The sequence below is a fragment of the Aulonocara stuartgranti genome, assembly GCF_965226115.1.
Source record: "Aulonocara stuartgranti genome assembly, chromosome: 16".
Taxonomy (NCBI): Eukaryota; Metazoa; Chordata; class Actinopteri; order Cichliformes; family Cichlidae; genus Aulonocara; species Aulonocara stuartgranti.
In genome coordinates, this window is record NC_138952.1 from 3,847,967 (window position 1) to 3,866,213 (window position 18,247).

The 18,247-nt window shown below is 43.9% G+C and overlaps 1 protein-coding gene across 3 annotated transcripts in view; it reads right to left on the bottom strand.

Annotated features, from left to right (window-relative positions):
- Nucleotides 1-18,247, bottom strand: part of hdac4 (histone deacetylase 4) — a 123,175-nt gene that overhangs the window by 33,120 nt on the left and 71,808 nt on the right. For 2 of the 3 annotated variants that reach the window (XM_082508454.1, XM_082508453.1), the window contains 7 exons: nt 12,256-12,432; nt 12,029-12,174; nt 11,112-11,262; nt 9,097-9,217; nt 7,202-7,320; nt 1,729-1,857; nt 1,511-1,617 (listed from right to left, as the gene is read on the bottom strand). In XM_082508454.1, the coding sequence (XP_082364580.1) occupies nt 1,511-1,617; nt 1,729-1,857; nt 7,202-7,320; nt 9,097-9,217; nt 11,112-11,262; nt 12,029-12,174; nt 12,256-12,432 (950 nt within the window). Of the gene's footprint in view, nt 1-1,510; nt 1,618-1,728; nt 1,858-7,201; nt 7,321-9,096; nt 9,218-11,111; nt 11,263-12,028; nt 12,175-12,255; nt 12,433-17,622; nt 17,902-18,247 lie in introns of those variants that run through there. The other variant, XM_082508455.1, reaches the window with a different exon arrangement.

Consider the following 18,247-nt stretch of genomic DNA (forward strand, 5'->3'; position numbering starts at 1 on the left):
CCTGGAGTACTATAAATAACACAGTTTTGTGTGATTATGTGTGAATTTAGTTCTCAGTCTCATTGCTGTTATTTATTGAAACAGCAGTGAGACCCTTTTCTAAGAAAGCTGGTTGTCTCTCTGGGCCTTGAACACTTTTGTCCTCTGACGCAGACTCTATCGCCCAGTTAAATGTTCTTAGAGTCATGTGGAAATAAAAGGTGTGGCTGTTTGAAGCGACAGGTTTCTCTGAAGAGTGAAAATCTAGTATCATGTTCTTTTGTTACTTATCACTAATAAGCAGCTATCTGTGCATCTGTATAGTTTACTATTACAAACTGTTAACCACTTTTGGTAGCAGAGGTTGATGTCATGGTTAGGGATGGGTATCGTTTAGGTTTTATCTGATACCAGTACCAAACTGGTACTTTTAAAATGGTGCCGGTGCTTAAATGGTGCTTAAAGAATGGAAAACACACACTTTGTCCAAAAACCTCTCATGTTTAGCTGTTTTTTTGTAAAAAGATAACAATGTTAGCCTTTTCTGCAGCTATGGGGCATATATGGTATCACTCTTGGCTGGAAGCAGTGCTTAAACAATGGAAAAAACACAAACTTTGTCCAAAAACCTCTCATGTTTAACTGTTTTCCACTTTTTCTTTGGTCATTTTAGCCTTTTTGGCCAGGGTGAAGGGAGTACCTGCCATCAAACAAGAAGACAGCTGCATGTACCCACGACGGTGTTTGCTAGTTCACCTTACATGCATTAATGTAATAACGTGGTTAGCCTACTCAACGTGAATTATACACGGACAACATTAAGCTACTCGCCCAGAGAAGAACGGCTGCTGCTGCATCACCATCCATCATCATTTCTTCTACATTGGCAGGGCTAGGGGCCAGGACTCTATTCTTCCGGTTCTTGGGGGATGTTGCTAACTCCGCGTCCGATAACATGCACCATGCCCGCAGTAGATGTGCACGGTGTGAGGTCTCGCAGCAAGCTATCAAATACGGTGCATTTCTCGCCTTTTAACAAAACGCTATGCGTCGCCAGGTGTTTTATCAGATTCTTGGTGTTACCTCCTTTGCACAGTATCACAGTATCAGCTTAAAGCACTTGTTGCTGCTGAGTTTGCATCTTTTGCTGTGAAGTACAGCAAAACCGCTTTGCCTTGGGCATTTTTAATCTGTAGCTCTGCTCTAAAAGAACGGACGCACCTGGGCCCGCCTACTATCCTTGGAAACGTAAAATGATTGGCTAGAATCTGAAGTGTATCACATCTCAGGAAAAAAGCACCGAAATGTGCGCTGTTTTTCGGTCTGGTTACTACCGTTTATGTCAGAACCGGGATACCGATACCCATCCCTAGTCATGGTGGCCAAGTCCATCTTTCATATACAGTGTATGGATTAAATATACTCACAGGCTGACGCCTCTATTAAAATAAATTAACACTGCAAATCCTGGTGTCCTGCTTCACAAACACACATGTGCATACGCTATAATTAGAGATGCCATGATGTTTACCTCTCCTGGACTGCTGCAGATTGTGATCCCATTCTCTGTGGGGATGTTACTGGAGCCATTGTTGGGGGAACTGGGACCTGAGCCTGGTGCACTGTTACATGCAGACTCTAGAGTACATACAATGAAGAAAAAATGAATCAACTTTCTGCACTGAAATGCATCAAACTGGGTGACTATTTGTGATAGCACCTTAAAACAACAGTGACAGGAGTCCTTACCAGCGACGTCTAGGGGACGCTTCTTAACAGTAGCAAGGGGTCCATCTTTCCTACGGAGCAGAGGGCTGCTGCGACGCTCCGTCACCTTCTGTTTTAGCCGAGAACGAAGCTTTAGGTTGGGCTCAGAGGCTGAAAAGACACAAATGTCCATACATTTCAATCCAGGTTAAACGATTTAGTGTCACTACAACTGTCACCTCAAAGAATTTCATATTGCAATGTAAAGACGCTAAAATGTTACATCCTAAAGTAAATCAGACTTTCTTTGACTTAAACTCATGTCTGTTTGTAATGTCTATAACTGAAATAGCTGAGCTGCGACAGGGCTAGAGGCCTTTAATTTCCAACTAAAACACCATTTCTAAAAATAAAATGTGTTACAGCTCAAGCTCGCCCCATAAATGACTTACAGTTTACACAGTTTCTCTAACCTGGCAGTCTGGCCCTCAGATTTGTGGGTCACACGAGTGGGAGCTCGTTTGTTGGCGTGTAGCGGTGCTAATGAGCTTGTCCCTATAGACCACACTGTATGCACTGGCTGACATATTTGGGAGCTGAGGTTTGCCATCATCATGTGACAGCGGGAAGCGGTGCAACACCAGGGGAAGCAGCCAAATGGTATTTTCCTTGACCCCACGCTTAATGATGCTGCCTTCACGCTCTGCTAATGAACACTGCTTGTTTCCAGACACTTCCAATTTAATACAAACACGAAAAATGAAAAGAAAACTGACAGTGTTTTCAATTAGGTTACTACGCAAATGCTGTGTGTGGTGTGGGAAGGCGCTACATGAGGTGCAGAGGCTTGTCAGAGGCAGGCGTACGGTATATCCGGGATTCCTGTCATGTCACGATCAGCGCCTGACATTTTCTGCGCAGTGCTGCTTTGGTGTCTCTGTTGTAGGCAGTTTACCAAACAAAGGCAGATTTATTCTCTACTCCACTGGCTTCCTTCCGTTCCCTTAGGTAAAGCAGGACGGTTGACCACCAGTTGACCCTATGCTCGTCCCCTGACCTAGTATCAAACAGACCATGCCTCATTCATTAGCCTCAGAGAAGGAGGCGGGGCTTTTTGGTACAGCCAAGTGGAAGCGATTGATTCTTTGTGTAATGTGGAGATTTATTCTGCAGCAGAAGAATTATTCTGGGTCATTACAAACCCTCTGGCCCCTAGAATGCTAATCAAAGTAGGATAATGCACCAAGTTTTAATGTACTTCAAAGAGGTGCTAGCTTTCATTATACCACCTGGTCAGCGGGGATGAGATAAACTATCATGAATCTATAATGTCTAAGTACTTTTTCAAATGCACTCTCAATTTTAAGGGGAACAGTGCTGCAGAACTTATGAAAGTCAATTATTTAAAAAAGACCTTCTTAGTGGAGGGCACTCTTCCAAAGTCTTTGTTAAGAGGGACGGGGAGACTGAGGATAAAATGCTATGCATTAGTTTAACAGGAGGAGACCCTGGGAGAGTGAAGCCTGTGAGAAAAGGAGCGCAGTGCATTAAAGTTATATTTTAGACTATGACATGCTGAACTGTAACAGCCTGACCATTCTTTCAGTGCTGACACGATAATGATAACTGACAAAAAACCCCGATAATAACTGCACGTCAGATTTTCTCTGCTTTAATAATCTCTGATTTAATCAACAAAACAGAACAAAAGTTGGCCTTTGTGTAGTTCTCAGCCATTAAAAAAGGCAATCAGTGTTATCTTTGTATGAATGCCAGCATTCACTGATGAAGTTTGTAGCTGTCATAAAAGAAAGCATTCAACATAACTGGTTTACCTGACTGACTCTGTCTGGTTTAAACACGATTCAATTATTCGTTTAAATACTGGCAAGAGTAAGATAACCGTGTGCTGAGAACCTATGAGAAACTGAGCTGATCCACCTCCATCAAAGGTCTACCTGTGGACTGAGTCACATGCCCCTGCTTGTTTACTGATACATTAGTAATAACTAAGAAAAAGCTAAATAGTCATCAGATGCTAGCCGATGTTTCTGAGCCACTCTGTTGCTCTCAAACTGGAGCGTTTACCTCCCTGCAAGCTTGCTCAAACACGATTGGTCAGTAGGATTTGAACTATAATCAGACTAAAAATAGACCAAAAAGTTTCTGCAATCAAAAATCCCTCTGGTCTGTAGATTGTGTACATGAGCAGCCAGGCGATGGAAACTGAGAAGAAAGAACCACAAAGGTAGTTACAGCAGACACAAGAGATACGCATTCAAGGTTGTTTTTTGTGTGTGAGAGTTATTACGATATGGAGTGCTAAAGGGAGCGGCTAGAGTGCGACCGCTACCGAAGGACAAGCTGGAGATTAGAAGGACGTTAAAGAGACGAGGAAGGAGGGTGAAGCAGGGTGTATGTCTTTGCTGGGCACCATTCACAATGGGAGTGTTCACCTCAGGACACAGTGACTTTGAAGGGTGTTAATGCCGACTGGGCAGAAGCACACCAGTGTGCACACGTGCGAACACACTCGCTGCAGAGGGCCCAGACTGTTCTTTTTTCTGCTGATGATAGCGTTTTATTGCAGCCTTTTGTGCCTCCTTCACCTCCATCCATGCCCTTCTTTCTTTGGCTTAGTCTAAGAGCCCATTTCTCTGGAATTATTTCCTCTCCTGCTCCTTATTGTTGACTCTTCATGGACACACTGCTTGTTACAGTACTGCCTCGATTTTGTTTTTCTTTTTTTCAGATTTAGATAATCTCCCACCAGAGCAGGACATTAGGCAGCATAACTGTGTGGCCTTGTAGGTGTGATAATAGATGGGACCAGAAGGACTTTTATAACCTATATAACACATACTTTAAAAACCAACAGTCCGAGCATGATAAATGTGATATGGCATAACATATTTGAATTTAAGGCACATTTTATATCTTTTATCACCCCCTCAAAACATCCAGATGAAATTCTAGAAACGTCCTACCTGGATGCTTGACCATGCATCAAGACTCCCTGACGTCACGTGGCTATATGAATCGTGCTGATGGTTTCCTGTTCACGGAACAGGACAAAAACTGATCCCTTACACTTCAAGTTATCCATTATATCTCAGATTAAACATCTGCATATGTGGTATTTAATATTTTAATAGGGAGGTGACGGGGAAACCGGTTCTCAGATCTAAAACATATTGATCAGATGCTCATTTGTTTTGACAGAGGAGTCCCGGGCTAAAGGAGTCAAGCCGGGGGAAGCCGTGCTGCTGTGCCAAGGAAAGGGAGGGAGGGAGGTTTATGGAAATCAATAGAGCAGTTTGCTGAAACTCATCAACTGAGCTTCCGAGAAACATCATATGTGGATCTACATTAGATAAATGGATTAGATGGACACAGACACAAAGACATATAGACAAGCCTTTGTCTCATTTGCATGTGTTCTACAAAAAATAAAAATAAAATAAAGTCAACCAACTTTGATTAAGCAGTTCACTAAAGCCATTTTATGGCATGAAAAGACAGCATTGTGATTAAAAACCATAATTCAAGAAAAGATTTCTTGCGGGCACATTAAATAAATATGAACATAAGACACCAAAGAGCTCGCCAACAGTTTCCCTTTGATTATAAACACTGAGGTTTTCTCAGGGGAGACACAACTGTTAAAACCAGCAACAGCCGAGCCGTATATGAGAAGCGAGAATGAAAGAATGGAGTCATTTTTACAATTCAGCTATTTTACCGCCATTTGTAACATACCAGAGCGACCCATAAGAGCATAGCGCAACCAATTCACATTCCAGCAACATCACGAACAGTCAGTCTTTTGCTTGATTTACCTTTTGTTTAGTTTAATATGTAGAAGTGCTAAGTGTTCATCCTGGGGTTAGATAGGAGCAATAAAGAACGCAGTTAAACTCGAAGCTAGGACGTGACCTTCCTGACTACAGTCACCAGAGACATGCAGCTCATAAAGGAGTGTCAAAATGTAAAGCCGAGCAGGATAAAAGAAGGAAAAAGGAAAGTTCTGAATTGCACGCGGATATCCTGCATGCTTCGACATTAGTGCAAAGTGTGTTATGGGAATGTCAGTGTGTGATCTCGTATGAAAGAGACAGGGAGAAATGGGGTCAGCATGACAAGTCTGCCTCTGTCGTGAAGGCCTTGCAGACTTCCTGCCATAGCGTTCAAAGTGGCCTTCTGTGTTCTGAGAGTCATTACCACAAAGCCCTCCATACTTGGACAATGAGCCCCTTTTGGAATATACTGTGTGCCTGAACTTGCTAGTCAAAAAATAATTTTTAATGCACATTCAGTGAACATAATAGGGCAAAAACGTCATGTGTGACAGCTCCAGCGTCAGCAGAGTGCACGACTGCGGCGACTGCTTTCACTCACTTCCTCCGAACACAGTTCACATATTCACTTCAGCCAGTCCTGCTCACTTCTGACACAACAGTTCCTCAGTAGCCGTATCTGTATGTCTATACGCAATCGAGTTTTCCATCTCTTTCTCTGGTTATATCGCGCAAGCAGAAATACCTTAAAATCCAAAACACTTATCTTAAAGAGGTCTTTGCACGCGCGCTCTGATATATAATTAACTCCTCATTAAGCTTTGTGTCAGTGCTCAGTGGGAAGAATTTTTAAGTTGTGGATATTTCTCAGGGGAAAATTCCTGAATTACATAAAGTGTCCCTGAAAGTTGAAACTCGCAGTGTGAGTTTGTGTGCCAGGAAAAATCATTCCTGCCTCCAATGCGCAGCAGGTGGGCAAGAGTGCAGAGTACACAGAGTTTGGCCTCCAGCTGTGAAAGCAGCCAGTGATACGGCCAAAGCAGCTGCTGACGCTAAGTGAATAATCACAGCTTGGCTGTGCTTAATATGGACAGATGGACAGAATCTGATGCAACCAAAAGGCAGTAAGTTTGTTTTACATTTCCTTCAGCGCTGTTTTGTTGACCGGAGCGATCCATGGTGTCTGTGAAGACGTGTGACCGAATGACTGGGTTAAAATCTTAAAGAATGCAAACAGCCTACAGAGTTTTTCTAAGGAGAAGCTGACCGTAAACAAAAATGTTTCCACTCACATTTACTGTAAGACCTTGAAACCAAGACAAATGTTTTTTCAGAACCATTTCAGGTCTCTTATCTTTGAGTTTGTGCTGGTTGCTTGACAACCTGCCCATTGTTGTCATTTCTACTTTGGCTTTTCATAAAAAAACCAAACCCAAAACAGCAAAATCTAGTGTGTGTCTAGACAGACTCCGCCTCCAGTCCTCACGCAATGCTAAGCTAACGGACTACTAAGCAAACAGAGGGCTCTATTATCTTCAATCTTCCGTGTTATCTTTTTAAACAACAATTTTAAGAGCTCCCGTAATTTTTCATGTGGTTGATAACCGGTAAGACAAAACTTTCACGTTGCTAAATGAGGAAGAAGGAAGATCAGTGCAGCACTGTGGAAGTGTGGAGAATGTCAACAATCAACACAACTTCAGCAAAGCCTTCTGTACCGGTTTTGCGGAGAGGGAAGTCATCTTTGGAGTCGTATGTGCCCAGCATGGGATGGTTGTACGCTGACAGTGCCGTTTGTGGAGGTGAGCTCTGGTCCAAAGAGCTATGCTGAGTTTTTCTGCAAAAAAACAAAAAAAACAACACAAAATAGACGATTAAAAACACTAAACAGTATCAGTATAACGTGCTACATGAATGCGGAAACTCTGCTCCGCCGGCTTTGTACACACGACACATTCCCAGCTCAATCTATTACTATACGTGACTTTTGATACTTGCATACCCACACACAAGCTTGTGTCTTCTCTCCAAAGTCAGCTAGACACGTCAGAGCGTGGACAATGACGTGGGTGGAAGGAAGAAAGAGGTAAAGCTAGAGGGACAAAGCCTGAAAGCTGAAAACCTTTTTTTTCCATTTTAGGAAAGTAAACGGGCTGAAAATGCACAGAGGCAGAGGTGAAACAGAGAGGGAATACACGCATGAGAGAAGTGAGGAGAATGCCAACAGGTCAAACAAACGGAGAGAACCCTAAAGAAAGGGGAAACCGTGATAAGCGTGATTTATAGCGACTGGCAGCACAGTCCTCCTGATTATTCCATCATCTCCTGCCTTGGCAGAAATGTTTGACTGCTTAAAGCCTCTTCAAATATTTAAAGCACAGGAGAGGTGCCATTGTCTTTTCTCTCTGCCCACTTCAAACATGCGCACACACCTCAAAGAGAGCTAGCTGTCAATCACTGACAACAAACACTGACAGGAAAAAAAGCCTCATCGCTTCAACGTTTTCTCTGCAGCTCGACTCAGAGAGGCTAATGCTGATGTTGGAAATTTGATGTGAACACAAAAGCACATCAATGACAGACGCCTACACAACAGGAGTTCATAACACCACGGGGTTCGCCATGTTTGCAAAGCCAGGATGATGAGAGACTTTCATGTTGCTCATCACTGGTTTTTATGTTTGATATTTTTCCTAGTGTCGATTCTTTTTTTGCTTAGATTTAAAAAAAAAAAAAAGCAGCAACCAAACTCTCGTAAATGCATGAGAAATATGACATGCTGTTTCATAGCTCTGAATATTAAGGTTATTGAAATACTGATGTGAAAATGTTTTAAAAGAAGTCAACATAAAGCATTTAAAACAAAGTCTTTTCACTTCAATCAATCTACAAAGTCTATATTAAACCACCTGATGTATGAAAGACCAGTCTGATGGTGGCAGCGAGAGCTGTTAATGACATGTTAATCCAAAACGTCGCATCCTGATTTCTATCAGAAGTAGAAAAGTGGACCGCGGTATAACAGAGCCATCAGTGTAGGGCTCAGGGGTTTGTCATTTAATTCCTGACCCGTGTGAAGAAATTGCTCTAAAATTCTTTCATCTTTAAAATGTTTGACTTTAGAAGGAAGAAGGAGGAGGAGGACATCAAAACTCCACACAGATGGACGGTGGTAACCCCGGCACCACGTTCACAATGGTACAGTCACAATAAGGAACACAGTGGTTGGAGATTCATTGCAACCTCCGTGTGCAATGAACTTGAAATAGTTGGTTTGAAGGTGGGGGAAGTCTGTGACTGCTCGCGGGCAGCCACCATCTTCAAACTGACTTTGTGCCAAGACAGCAACAAAACAGCAATAAGATTAATTTAGTCTGCTATCAGTTTTCCACCGAATTGGGTCAAGTTGGCAATTAATGCAATGCATTTGTGGTAAAATGTTTATTCACTGAGATGAACTGGCAAAAAAAAAAAAAAAAAAAAAAAACATGCAACACTCAGAAATTCACTTTCACTACTTACACTCCGAGTGCAGCCAAACAGATATTCAGGAATTCCTCCACAAATTGTGACGCGGTTGTTGCAGAACGTGTGCAAAAACAATGACACTCACCCATACCAGTAGCGTGGGTCACTGGGCAGACAGTGGTTTAGGTTTCGCTGAGCCAAGGCTTTCTTTTTGTTCAGGACAAACTCCTGAAGTCGCATCTTTACCTCTGTACTGGCGACTGCACCTGCACAGCAACACAGAGACGGGCAGAACAGTAAGCAAGCGAACATTTTTCAGCACAGCCACGTCCTTCCCAACCAAAACACAAAGAACCTTTTGCCCTATGAGAGCTGCTGCCATATTCTCCAGTCTGTGACACTAGGAAGATTATAACTACATCCATCCATACTTTGACAGATAATGGTAATCTGAGTTCTACAATCAGAGTGCACAATCTTGCATTAGAGTGTCACTGAAATCCCACTGAGACCACTGCAGCGCTACGTAACCTGCCTCGAAGACGTGCATCACGAGTTTCACTCCGCTCCTGGTCTCTCCTCAATTACCAACCTCCTCTCACAGCAACAAACAAATTATCAAGGGAGGGAGACAGAGGCAGGTGAGAGGGAAGGAGAGATGAAGAGCGAGGGAAGCCGGGCTTAAAAAACTGGTTTCAGAAAGTAGAGAATAGAGCAGAGGTGTGTTTTCATTAGAATGTGACAGTAGGAGTGATAACAGGTGACGTGTCGAGCCTCAGAGCAGAAGTGGTAAATTCACTGTGTGAAAATGACAACAGCTAATACATGTTCCCTAAATCATGGTGCAGCTGGAAGTGCTGACATCCCAAAATGTCTGCTTTGCCACTGAAGCAAATTGGCTTTTATGAGACTGCCTCAGATGCAATTTAGTGCAGTACTTAACAAAGCTTCCTCTGTTTGCAACCCAATGCTTTTTCCATAGACGTCAAACTGTAGGCTCACTCTGCTCAGCGCAGAATGATTGAGAAAAAGGGCATTACTGGAAAAAAATAATGGCTCTGAAAAGTGGGGGTCCATACACTGTGTGTGTGTGTGTGTGTGTGTGTGTGTGTGTGTGTGTGTATATATATATTCTAGTATTATATCAGTACAAATACAGGAATACGTGAGCCATTTCCTCCTCGTTAAACTGTGTTTACGGTCGTATCCAAAACCTCGTTTTGTTCATTTACAGACATGAAAATGCGCACAAACACAGCAGCATGGATGGATGCATATTTCCTATATTACAAGACTGATTCAAGTATAAGTACAAGTGAAGAAGCAATTTAGTAAAGTGTGGCTCAGAAATGTCATCGAAAGGGCAAGTTTATAAACAAAGCGCCATTCAACAAGGAAATTCAAAGTCAATTACGCAGTGAGTCTTTCATACGAGTACTATTTAGCTGTAACAATTAGAAACACAATTAGCTTGATGCTGCTAAAATAATAAGGAATCACATTTTATTTTAAAGGAGAGTTCGAATATTTTGAGTAGAGGAAACAATAGAGATGATCTTGCTCTGTCCCAGTTGTTATTGGTGAGCACAGAGATTAAATAACTGATGCAATGATGTCTAAAGAAATGATACCAGACCAAGAAATATGTTTAAAGGGAATAAGAGAGAGAGAGAACATTGCCTGGTTCAGCTTTATTGCTGTCATTTTATTTCACAATCAGTCCGCCTGTAGAAAAACTGACGACACGTCTTTCTGCATGACGTCTCGCCCCTCTAACCCCGTCTTGGCTGTCTTATTATGATATTCCCTGCGGTGAATGTGTGAGGTCAGGCTGTTCTGACTGCTGTGCTGTAACTGCAGGTGCTGTGACAGAGGGGCTGCGAGGGCCAAGCTCCTCTGACACCTGCTGTGATAATATGGCACAGTGTTTCTGCACAGGTACAGCAGATGTTGGCAGCGCACAGCAGAGCAAATATGCGCTCGGTCGAACACGAAGACTTTGTTCATAACACCTTTGATCCCACTGCGGAGTAAATCCAAGCACTGAACTGACTATTTTGGCCATACGTTACCTTCTTACAGTAACACTGTGCACATTTTTGATGAAGATCTCTTGGTCGCTTTCTTTAAAAATAATTCTCTGTGGCAGTCGCTACTCACTCTCTTGTCCCCTCTCCTTGTTTTTGAGCTGTTGGAGTTTGTGTTCCCGCTGCTGCTTCTCCAGCTGCTCCTCGTGACGTTGTTGCTCCATCTTTCTGTGGTGCTCCAACAGTTCTTGTTGATGCTTGAGCGCCAGTAACTCCTGTTGGTGCTGAGAGAAGGACGAGGAGAGTAAAGAAGAATCAGTATGAGCTGAAAGGACTTAGCCATGGTGATCTGCAGATAAATAAATAACATCACAGAAAGCAAGAAAGACTGAGTCTGAAAAGCAAAGCTAATATAGAATGGCATTATTTTTAATGGCCACAAGGGGGCGACAGCTGTGGTTCCAGTCCTACAGAAGTCTATGGGGAAACGGTTCTCTGTAAACACTCTCCTGATGAATTTATGGGCTCAGTCACTCATTTTTGTTATTTTATTTTATATTGGATTATCCGGAATATACTTGCTGGCAAGCAACCTGTAACGACCTGTGTGTCACTAGCCAGTAAGGATGAGGGTTTCACGGTCACTCTGCTGTCACATCCAGGTTCAAAGCGGGTGGCATCGAGGTAGCTACGCCTGTTAGAGATGCAGTCAGGCCAAAATGACAGTCGTTGTTACCTTTTGGTTTTGTGGTCATGGCAACACAGTCAGGTTTTTTGGGGCGTTTTGAGCTGGGTGATTTGCTGAAAAACGTACCAGCACTAGATCAGATTACACCAGCATACACACTTAAATTCAATTTGTTTCTGTTTGCCCTTCACCAGGCATATTTCTGCTGAGTACAGCTCTACAGTATCCGAGGAAGATTTCCCGCCTCACCCCCATCCAGCTTTCTCACACACACACACACACACACACACACACACACACACACACACACAGAAGGGAGGAGAGGAAATTTTCTCCTCTCCATCTTCATCACAACACCTCACCTTGACATGCTCCTGCATCTGGGCTTCATGTTGTCGTGATAGCTGTTCATGTTGCCTCTGAAACTCTGCGATGAGTAGCTGCCTCTGGAGCTGCTGCTTGTGTTTAAGAGCCACCAGCTCCTGCTGCAGGTGCTGCTCCTGCTGGCCTGTGGGAGGTTTTGGAGACGCGATTACTCAGCGCATCTACATCTACGGGCTGGAATGCCGCAAGATAAGCGGAGACTTACTAATGACTGGTCCGCGGCCTGTCTCAGTAGACGTGGAGGTGGGTGGCGTGGGGTGGGGTGGAGGAACCAAGCCAAAGGAGGGCTGCTGCTGGTGGTGGTGAGCGTGGTCCACTATGCGCAGATCCATGGGAAGGATGGCTGTGGCGGTGGAGGGCAGCGCCGCTGTGCTCACGTCCACTGAAACAGCAGGGAACAGTGAGCAGGAAATTTTATTATATGTTCACATTAAATTTGTAATTATTTAAAGATCATCTTAAGTTCATTTAATAGCAGCCAAAACATCATGTCCTCTTTGATCCAAATGAGACAGACGGACACTTGTTACATCAGATGTCCAAACTCTGTGGCCGTGCCAGCTGCACTCATCATTACACTTCATGGTGCTCGCGGCTGCTTGTAACGTTAGCACTGAGAACTTAAGTCTGTTTTTATAGCTGTACACAGCAGATAAGAGCATTAGGGACACAGCGAAAGCATAAAATGTGTCTGAGATTTTGAAAGCCGGAGATCATCAGAGCATCAGTGTAAGCGGCAGAGGGAGAAAACGTGTTTATGTAAATCCATACAAACATCAGAGAGCGAAAACACCGCCCATCCCACCCCAACATGAATTTCACAGCAAGGATTTGTGCGTGTCTGCGTTTCGGTTTGTTACCGTGTGTGTGTGTGAGCAGAACTGCTTGTGTCACAGCCGTCACGACTTCAGACGTGACACCGTAAAGAAAAAGGTCGCAGGAATCGACTTTTTAAACCTCACGACAAGGTGTTAAAATATTAGCAGGCAGGAATAAACCGTAAAGACCCATCTGTTTTTGTTGCTTCCTTTATGATTTACTCAGTCTGCATCATTTAATCTGCTTTATATGAATAATCCAGCGAGGTCGCACAGGGCCCCATGGTAAATGAAAGGTAATGCCCTGCTTGTCATGCAACAGCTCAGGGTACGAGTGCAATCAGATTAGTTCTCTACAAGCAAACAACACAGCAGCTTACACACAAAAAGTAGCACACCAGGGAAACGAGAAAAAAAATCAAATTCTGTGCCTTGATCTTTGAATAAAACATGCTGTGATCAAACACCATTAGCACACTACTCCATTCAATCCAAATTGCAGATTCAGTTTTTGAAATAAACCTTTTATCTATGCAGTGTTGCAAGTAAATTCTGACTTATACATCAAAACCTCACGTGCACCATTTGGTCTACTCAGATCAATATCTGCTGTGTGGAGAAGCAGCTTGCACCACGCCAAGCCCTCCACCAGCGATCAATAACCTAAAACCAGCGCGAAGGCTCCCCAGCCTATCGTGGATGTTCTGGCATCCCTGGTGGCCAATGAGGTGGCGATGAAGTTGCAGTTACTTGCAGGAAAGGTCCAATGACATCTTTGGTACTGGGCAGGTTTTCAGTGCGGGGAGAAACTTGACACCACCCAATGGGACAGCATGGGAGAGAAGAAGGGTGTGGCTAGGCCAGACTTGCTGGTGCTTCGCTGGTGCACACGTGTGTGTGTTTGGTTGTATCACTGCTCTTGCAGGGACTTGTTTATAGGCTGGACATTAGAAGTTCTGTTAAATCCTTCAGTTGGAAAAGATGAAAAGGACTAGGCTTAGAATTAATTAGGCAAGGGTGGAGGTTTATTTAAAGACTTAAGAGTTTACCATCCAGCTGCGCCACTCTTGCTGCTCTTAAAAAAAACATAACGCCAGGTGAATTTAGCAGCATTTACTGTGACGGGTGAGTCATCTGTGTCTACATGCAGGAGCCTCATTAGAGGACCACAGTGACTGCCATGTTGAGTAAAGAGTCGGTCCCAATCAACCATGTTATCCAAACAAAGCCAGCCGCACTGAACCATGTTCAAATTCAGCCCCCTTCTCGCCTCTCACGCAAACATTTACACAAACATGTCAGCTGTTTACACACATATTTAATAAGCAATAAACATCAAGGTCAAACAAAACAAAACGTTTTGTTTGACAATCAGTGGTGACAAACATGAATGGAGCTGGACCTCAATTAATGCCACCTCAACTGTAAATGTTTCCACATGAACTTAGGTGAGTGGCACAAATGTCCTGTAAACAGGCCTCTGGCACACGCTCTCAAACACTCAAACACACACACACACACACACACACACACACACACACACACACACACACACACACACACACACACACGATCACTTCACAGCAAAGTACAAATTCAGCTATCCAAACTTTCATGCAACCCTATGGAATCCTTAGATGTTTATTACTAAACAATAAAACAACAAACGCAGCTGTCTCGCATGACCTGAAATGAAATATGGAGCAACTCGTGTTTTCGCAGCACAGATTAGTAAACTAACACATGAAACTTATCAGACACACACGTTTTGCCAACAAGCTGACACTTAGTGCCACGATTCAAACACAGCAGAGCGAGTTTCTCAGCCAAAAACATGCGCCAAAGAACCAAAATAATTTTTACCCAAAAACGGTGCTAAACTTGTGCCACAGCAGTCCCCCTCTCCCCACCTCGGAGCAGCTGGTCCTGAATATACCCTTGTCCCTGTGATGCATATTCCTTTGTGCGGTTTGTGTTGTGCAAACAGTGTTTTAGAAGCACTGGGTTACCTCTGTGCGTCTACATGGGAAGCAATTTTAAAAGCCAAATGCCTTTGTATGTTTTATTATGTTAACACGGCCGGCCACTTACGGAGCTGTGATCAATGGCCAAGTGCAAGGCTAAAGCCAGGCAGCAAAATAAACTAATTACAGCTACTTATCCTCAAACTGAGGGGCTACTAGTGCCGACGGCCAGGAAGAGACAGAGATGGAGAGAAATAGGGAGGCGGTGTAATAATCATCGCTTCGACCAGCTACTCCGAGGCTAACCACACTGGGCTGCCACATTAAGACTGCACTGAGAGCTATTGCTGGCTACAGATTGTGTTGTTAGCTACACAAAGAGACACAGGAAGATAAATAAGGATCATGTACCAACACAGTCTATACCCAAACTGCACAGACTCGGAGAAGTCGTTCCAGTGCCCAGAGAGAATGTTTTTGCTCCTATGGTTTCATCCTCTTGGATAAATGCATCTCACATGAGAGAAGATGCACTTAAGACTGTAATGCTGTCGGGATTGTGTATCTTTAGGGGCTGAAACTATTTTCTTTAATTATCCAGACACAATTATGCTTTGGATCATTAAAAAGAGGGCTGTCAAAAGTTTGGAGCTCCAAGGAAACATATTTGCGTCACTAACAGTTCACAGTCAAGCTGACACGGCTCTCAAGGATCGCAGTACTGTTACAGTTGCACCGTGACAAAAACACCAGCAGCTCTCCTAATAACAAACCTCAGAGGCATGTTTATAGTAAACAAAGCCTTGTCAATGGCGGCAGACAAACAGGGCGACATACAGCCCTGGGAGAAGCCACCTGTGAAGTAATTAGCCCAGCTTACACTGATCGCACTCTGTGAATATGGCATTGGCTTACGGGGAGGAGAGGTGCTTTCATAACAGCTGACTCACCCCGACAACAACGGACGTGATAATGCAAAGATTCTCGCTGCAGATTTGGATGAGCAATTCAGAATGAATGCTAACAGATGCTTCCTGAAATAAACGAATAAAAATACTAGCGCTATTATTACGCACTGATTTCTATCTCGAGTATATGTGCACGTGTGGAGACTACTGCTGCGGTTCTTGCAACCTTGTTGCACAAAACACTGCAAATTGTAATAAATAAAAAAAAGTCTTTTTTCGAATAATTCACAAATGAAGTTGGCTCTAAATGTCCTTAAGCCCCAGGACGTCTCTTTAAAACTATAAAAGGCAAACGTAAGATAAACTCTGGACAGGAAATTGTGTTTACTTTGTAGAAATCGTTCAGGATCGAGAGAGTTCATGACTACGGCCTGACTGAAAGCAACGAAACTCAACATAAACAAAACTCTTGAAATGCCAGGCTCTGCCTCCTCTTCTCTCTCTCTTATCTCCTCATTCATCACTGTGTCCCTCGATGTACCCCTCCCTCCTTCCGCTCATCATCACCCCCCCAATCAGGCTAAGATTATGGATCACACAGAGTTATTTATAGACGAGGACTCCCAGAGGAGTTCCTCGCCCCACTGGGCTCCTGTGCACTCCCATGTATGTTTACTCACAGCTTATGAGAAACTAAGAGTGCAAACTCATTCACAGTTCCAACAGAATGAGCAAATGTCAACACAAGCCTCACAAATTTAGAATGAACAGCAATCGCTGACATAATGTCAACCGGCTGCGAGCCCAGCAGACTCAGGTGCTCACAGAGGAGGGAGGCAAACACCATGGTGACTGCTGGGACTGTGGCCAGTGGTTGGTCGGACAGTGGAGAAGGGGTGGGGCTTGAGGTGGAGGGTGAACCAATGACGGTAGGCAAGCGATTCAACAAACGATCTGCATGTGCATTTAGCTCAGTGCTTTACTGTCAAGTCCGGGGTGGGTGGGTGTGACTGTTGATGTATGCCTCGCTGCATGTCCCAGTAGCATGGTAACATGGCCACCAAAAACCTGTGGGTTTTTTCTGCTTCCTCCTTTCTCTGGCGATATTTCCCCAGATTAACTTATAAAAAAACAAAATGCATTTAGTACTAAAGTGTTCTCGTTAGGAGATAAAGAGATACAAAAAGTGTATACTAGCACTTTTCAAGGAGATTATCTAGCTGTGTCACAGCGCTGTGATTTTAAATGTCAAAGCTGGAGTAAACTGAGATAAATTAAAGTGATCCAAGGCAGGCAGCAGCAGAGTCAAATGGTGATACGGGATGCAATCTAACATTCAGTCCTTTCTGTTTATATGTCGAGCAGTAGTCCCAGTGAGCTTACACACTAACTTCCATGCATTTTGCTCCACACATGCACACTTATGTGCACAATAGGCTGTGCGGAAGGACAGACGCAGCCACTGCCATCTGCTCCATTCAGTTAAAGGCTGCGCTGAGCGAGCCTCCATACATCAGTGCCATTCAATAAACACTGCCACTACTCCAAGCCGCACACCCACACACACAGCAAATGAACATGCACACACACGAACATGCACTCACTCCCTAAGTGAACATATATACGTAACACAGCAACACATCCACAGGCAAAACAAGAGTCTGCATAAACAGATGCACGCCTGTTGATCACTTAATGTACAATCAGCACACTGCACTGAATAAACTCTGTGAAAGAAGACTCCAACAACACATCCTTTACACAAAGGAAAACCACAACAAACCTACAAGCCGGCCGAGCACAACTACACGAGGATAACATAAAGCACTTCACTACATGCGGTTTGAACAGTAATTCTCTGCATAACAGGAATAGCTCTTACCCATCAGTTATGCCGTGCTGCGCTGTTCTTGCACGTTTGAGAGTGGGGTACAGTATCTGAGCGAGAGAGAGACAGAAAGTGCGTTTGTAGCCAAAAGTGCGAGTGAGAAGAGATGGCGTTCAAGTCCACTGCAGCACACAGACACAGCAGACCGGCCTGGGTTAGGTCCTAACAACAAATCTTTCTCCCTCTCGGTCTTTCACACAGTCCGTCTCTCACTCTGTCGCCTCTCTCTGCTCCTCTCACTGACGTGTTTTGCTCTGCCCTCCAGCTGCCACTCTCCCTCCCTCCCTCTGCTCCTCCGGTCCCCTCCCACTCACTCTCTCTCCCACTCTCTCTCCCTCGGCTCTCAGTGACATCAGGGGGCAGTCTCGGGCATGTTGAGCATTTTATTACAGTCACTCTCCCTCTTCTAACACACCGGCAAACACTCTGTCTACATTCCTATTTCCCTACACCACCTATGCTTTCGTGCACTAAATCTGCATTTTTGGACTAAACAGAGCCAAGTTGTACTTACCCACGCTTACACATTTATTAACAGACACACACACACTTTATGTAAAATCCTCCTACACACCAGGAACCTTACAGCATAGACAGTCGCTTTCTGTGAAGCTGGTTT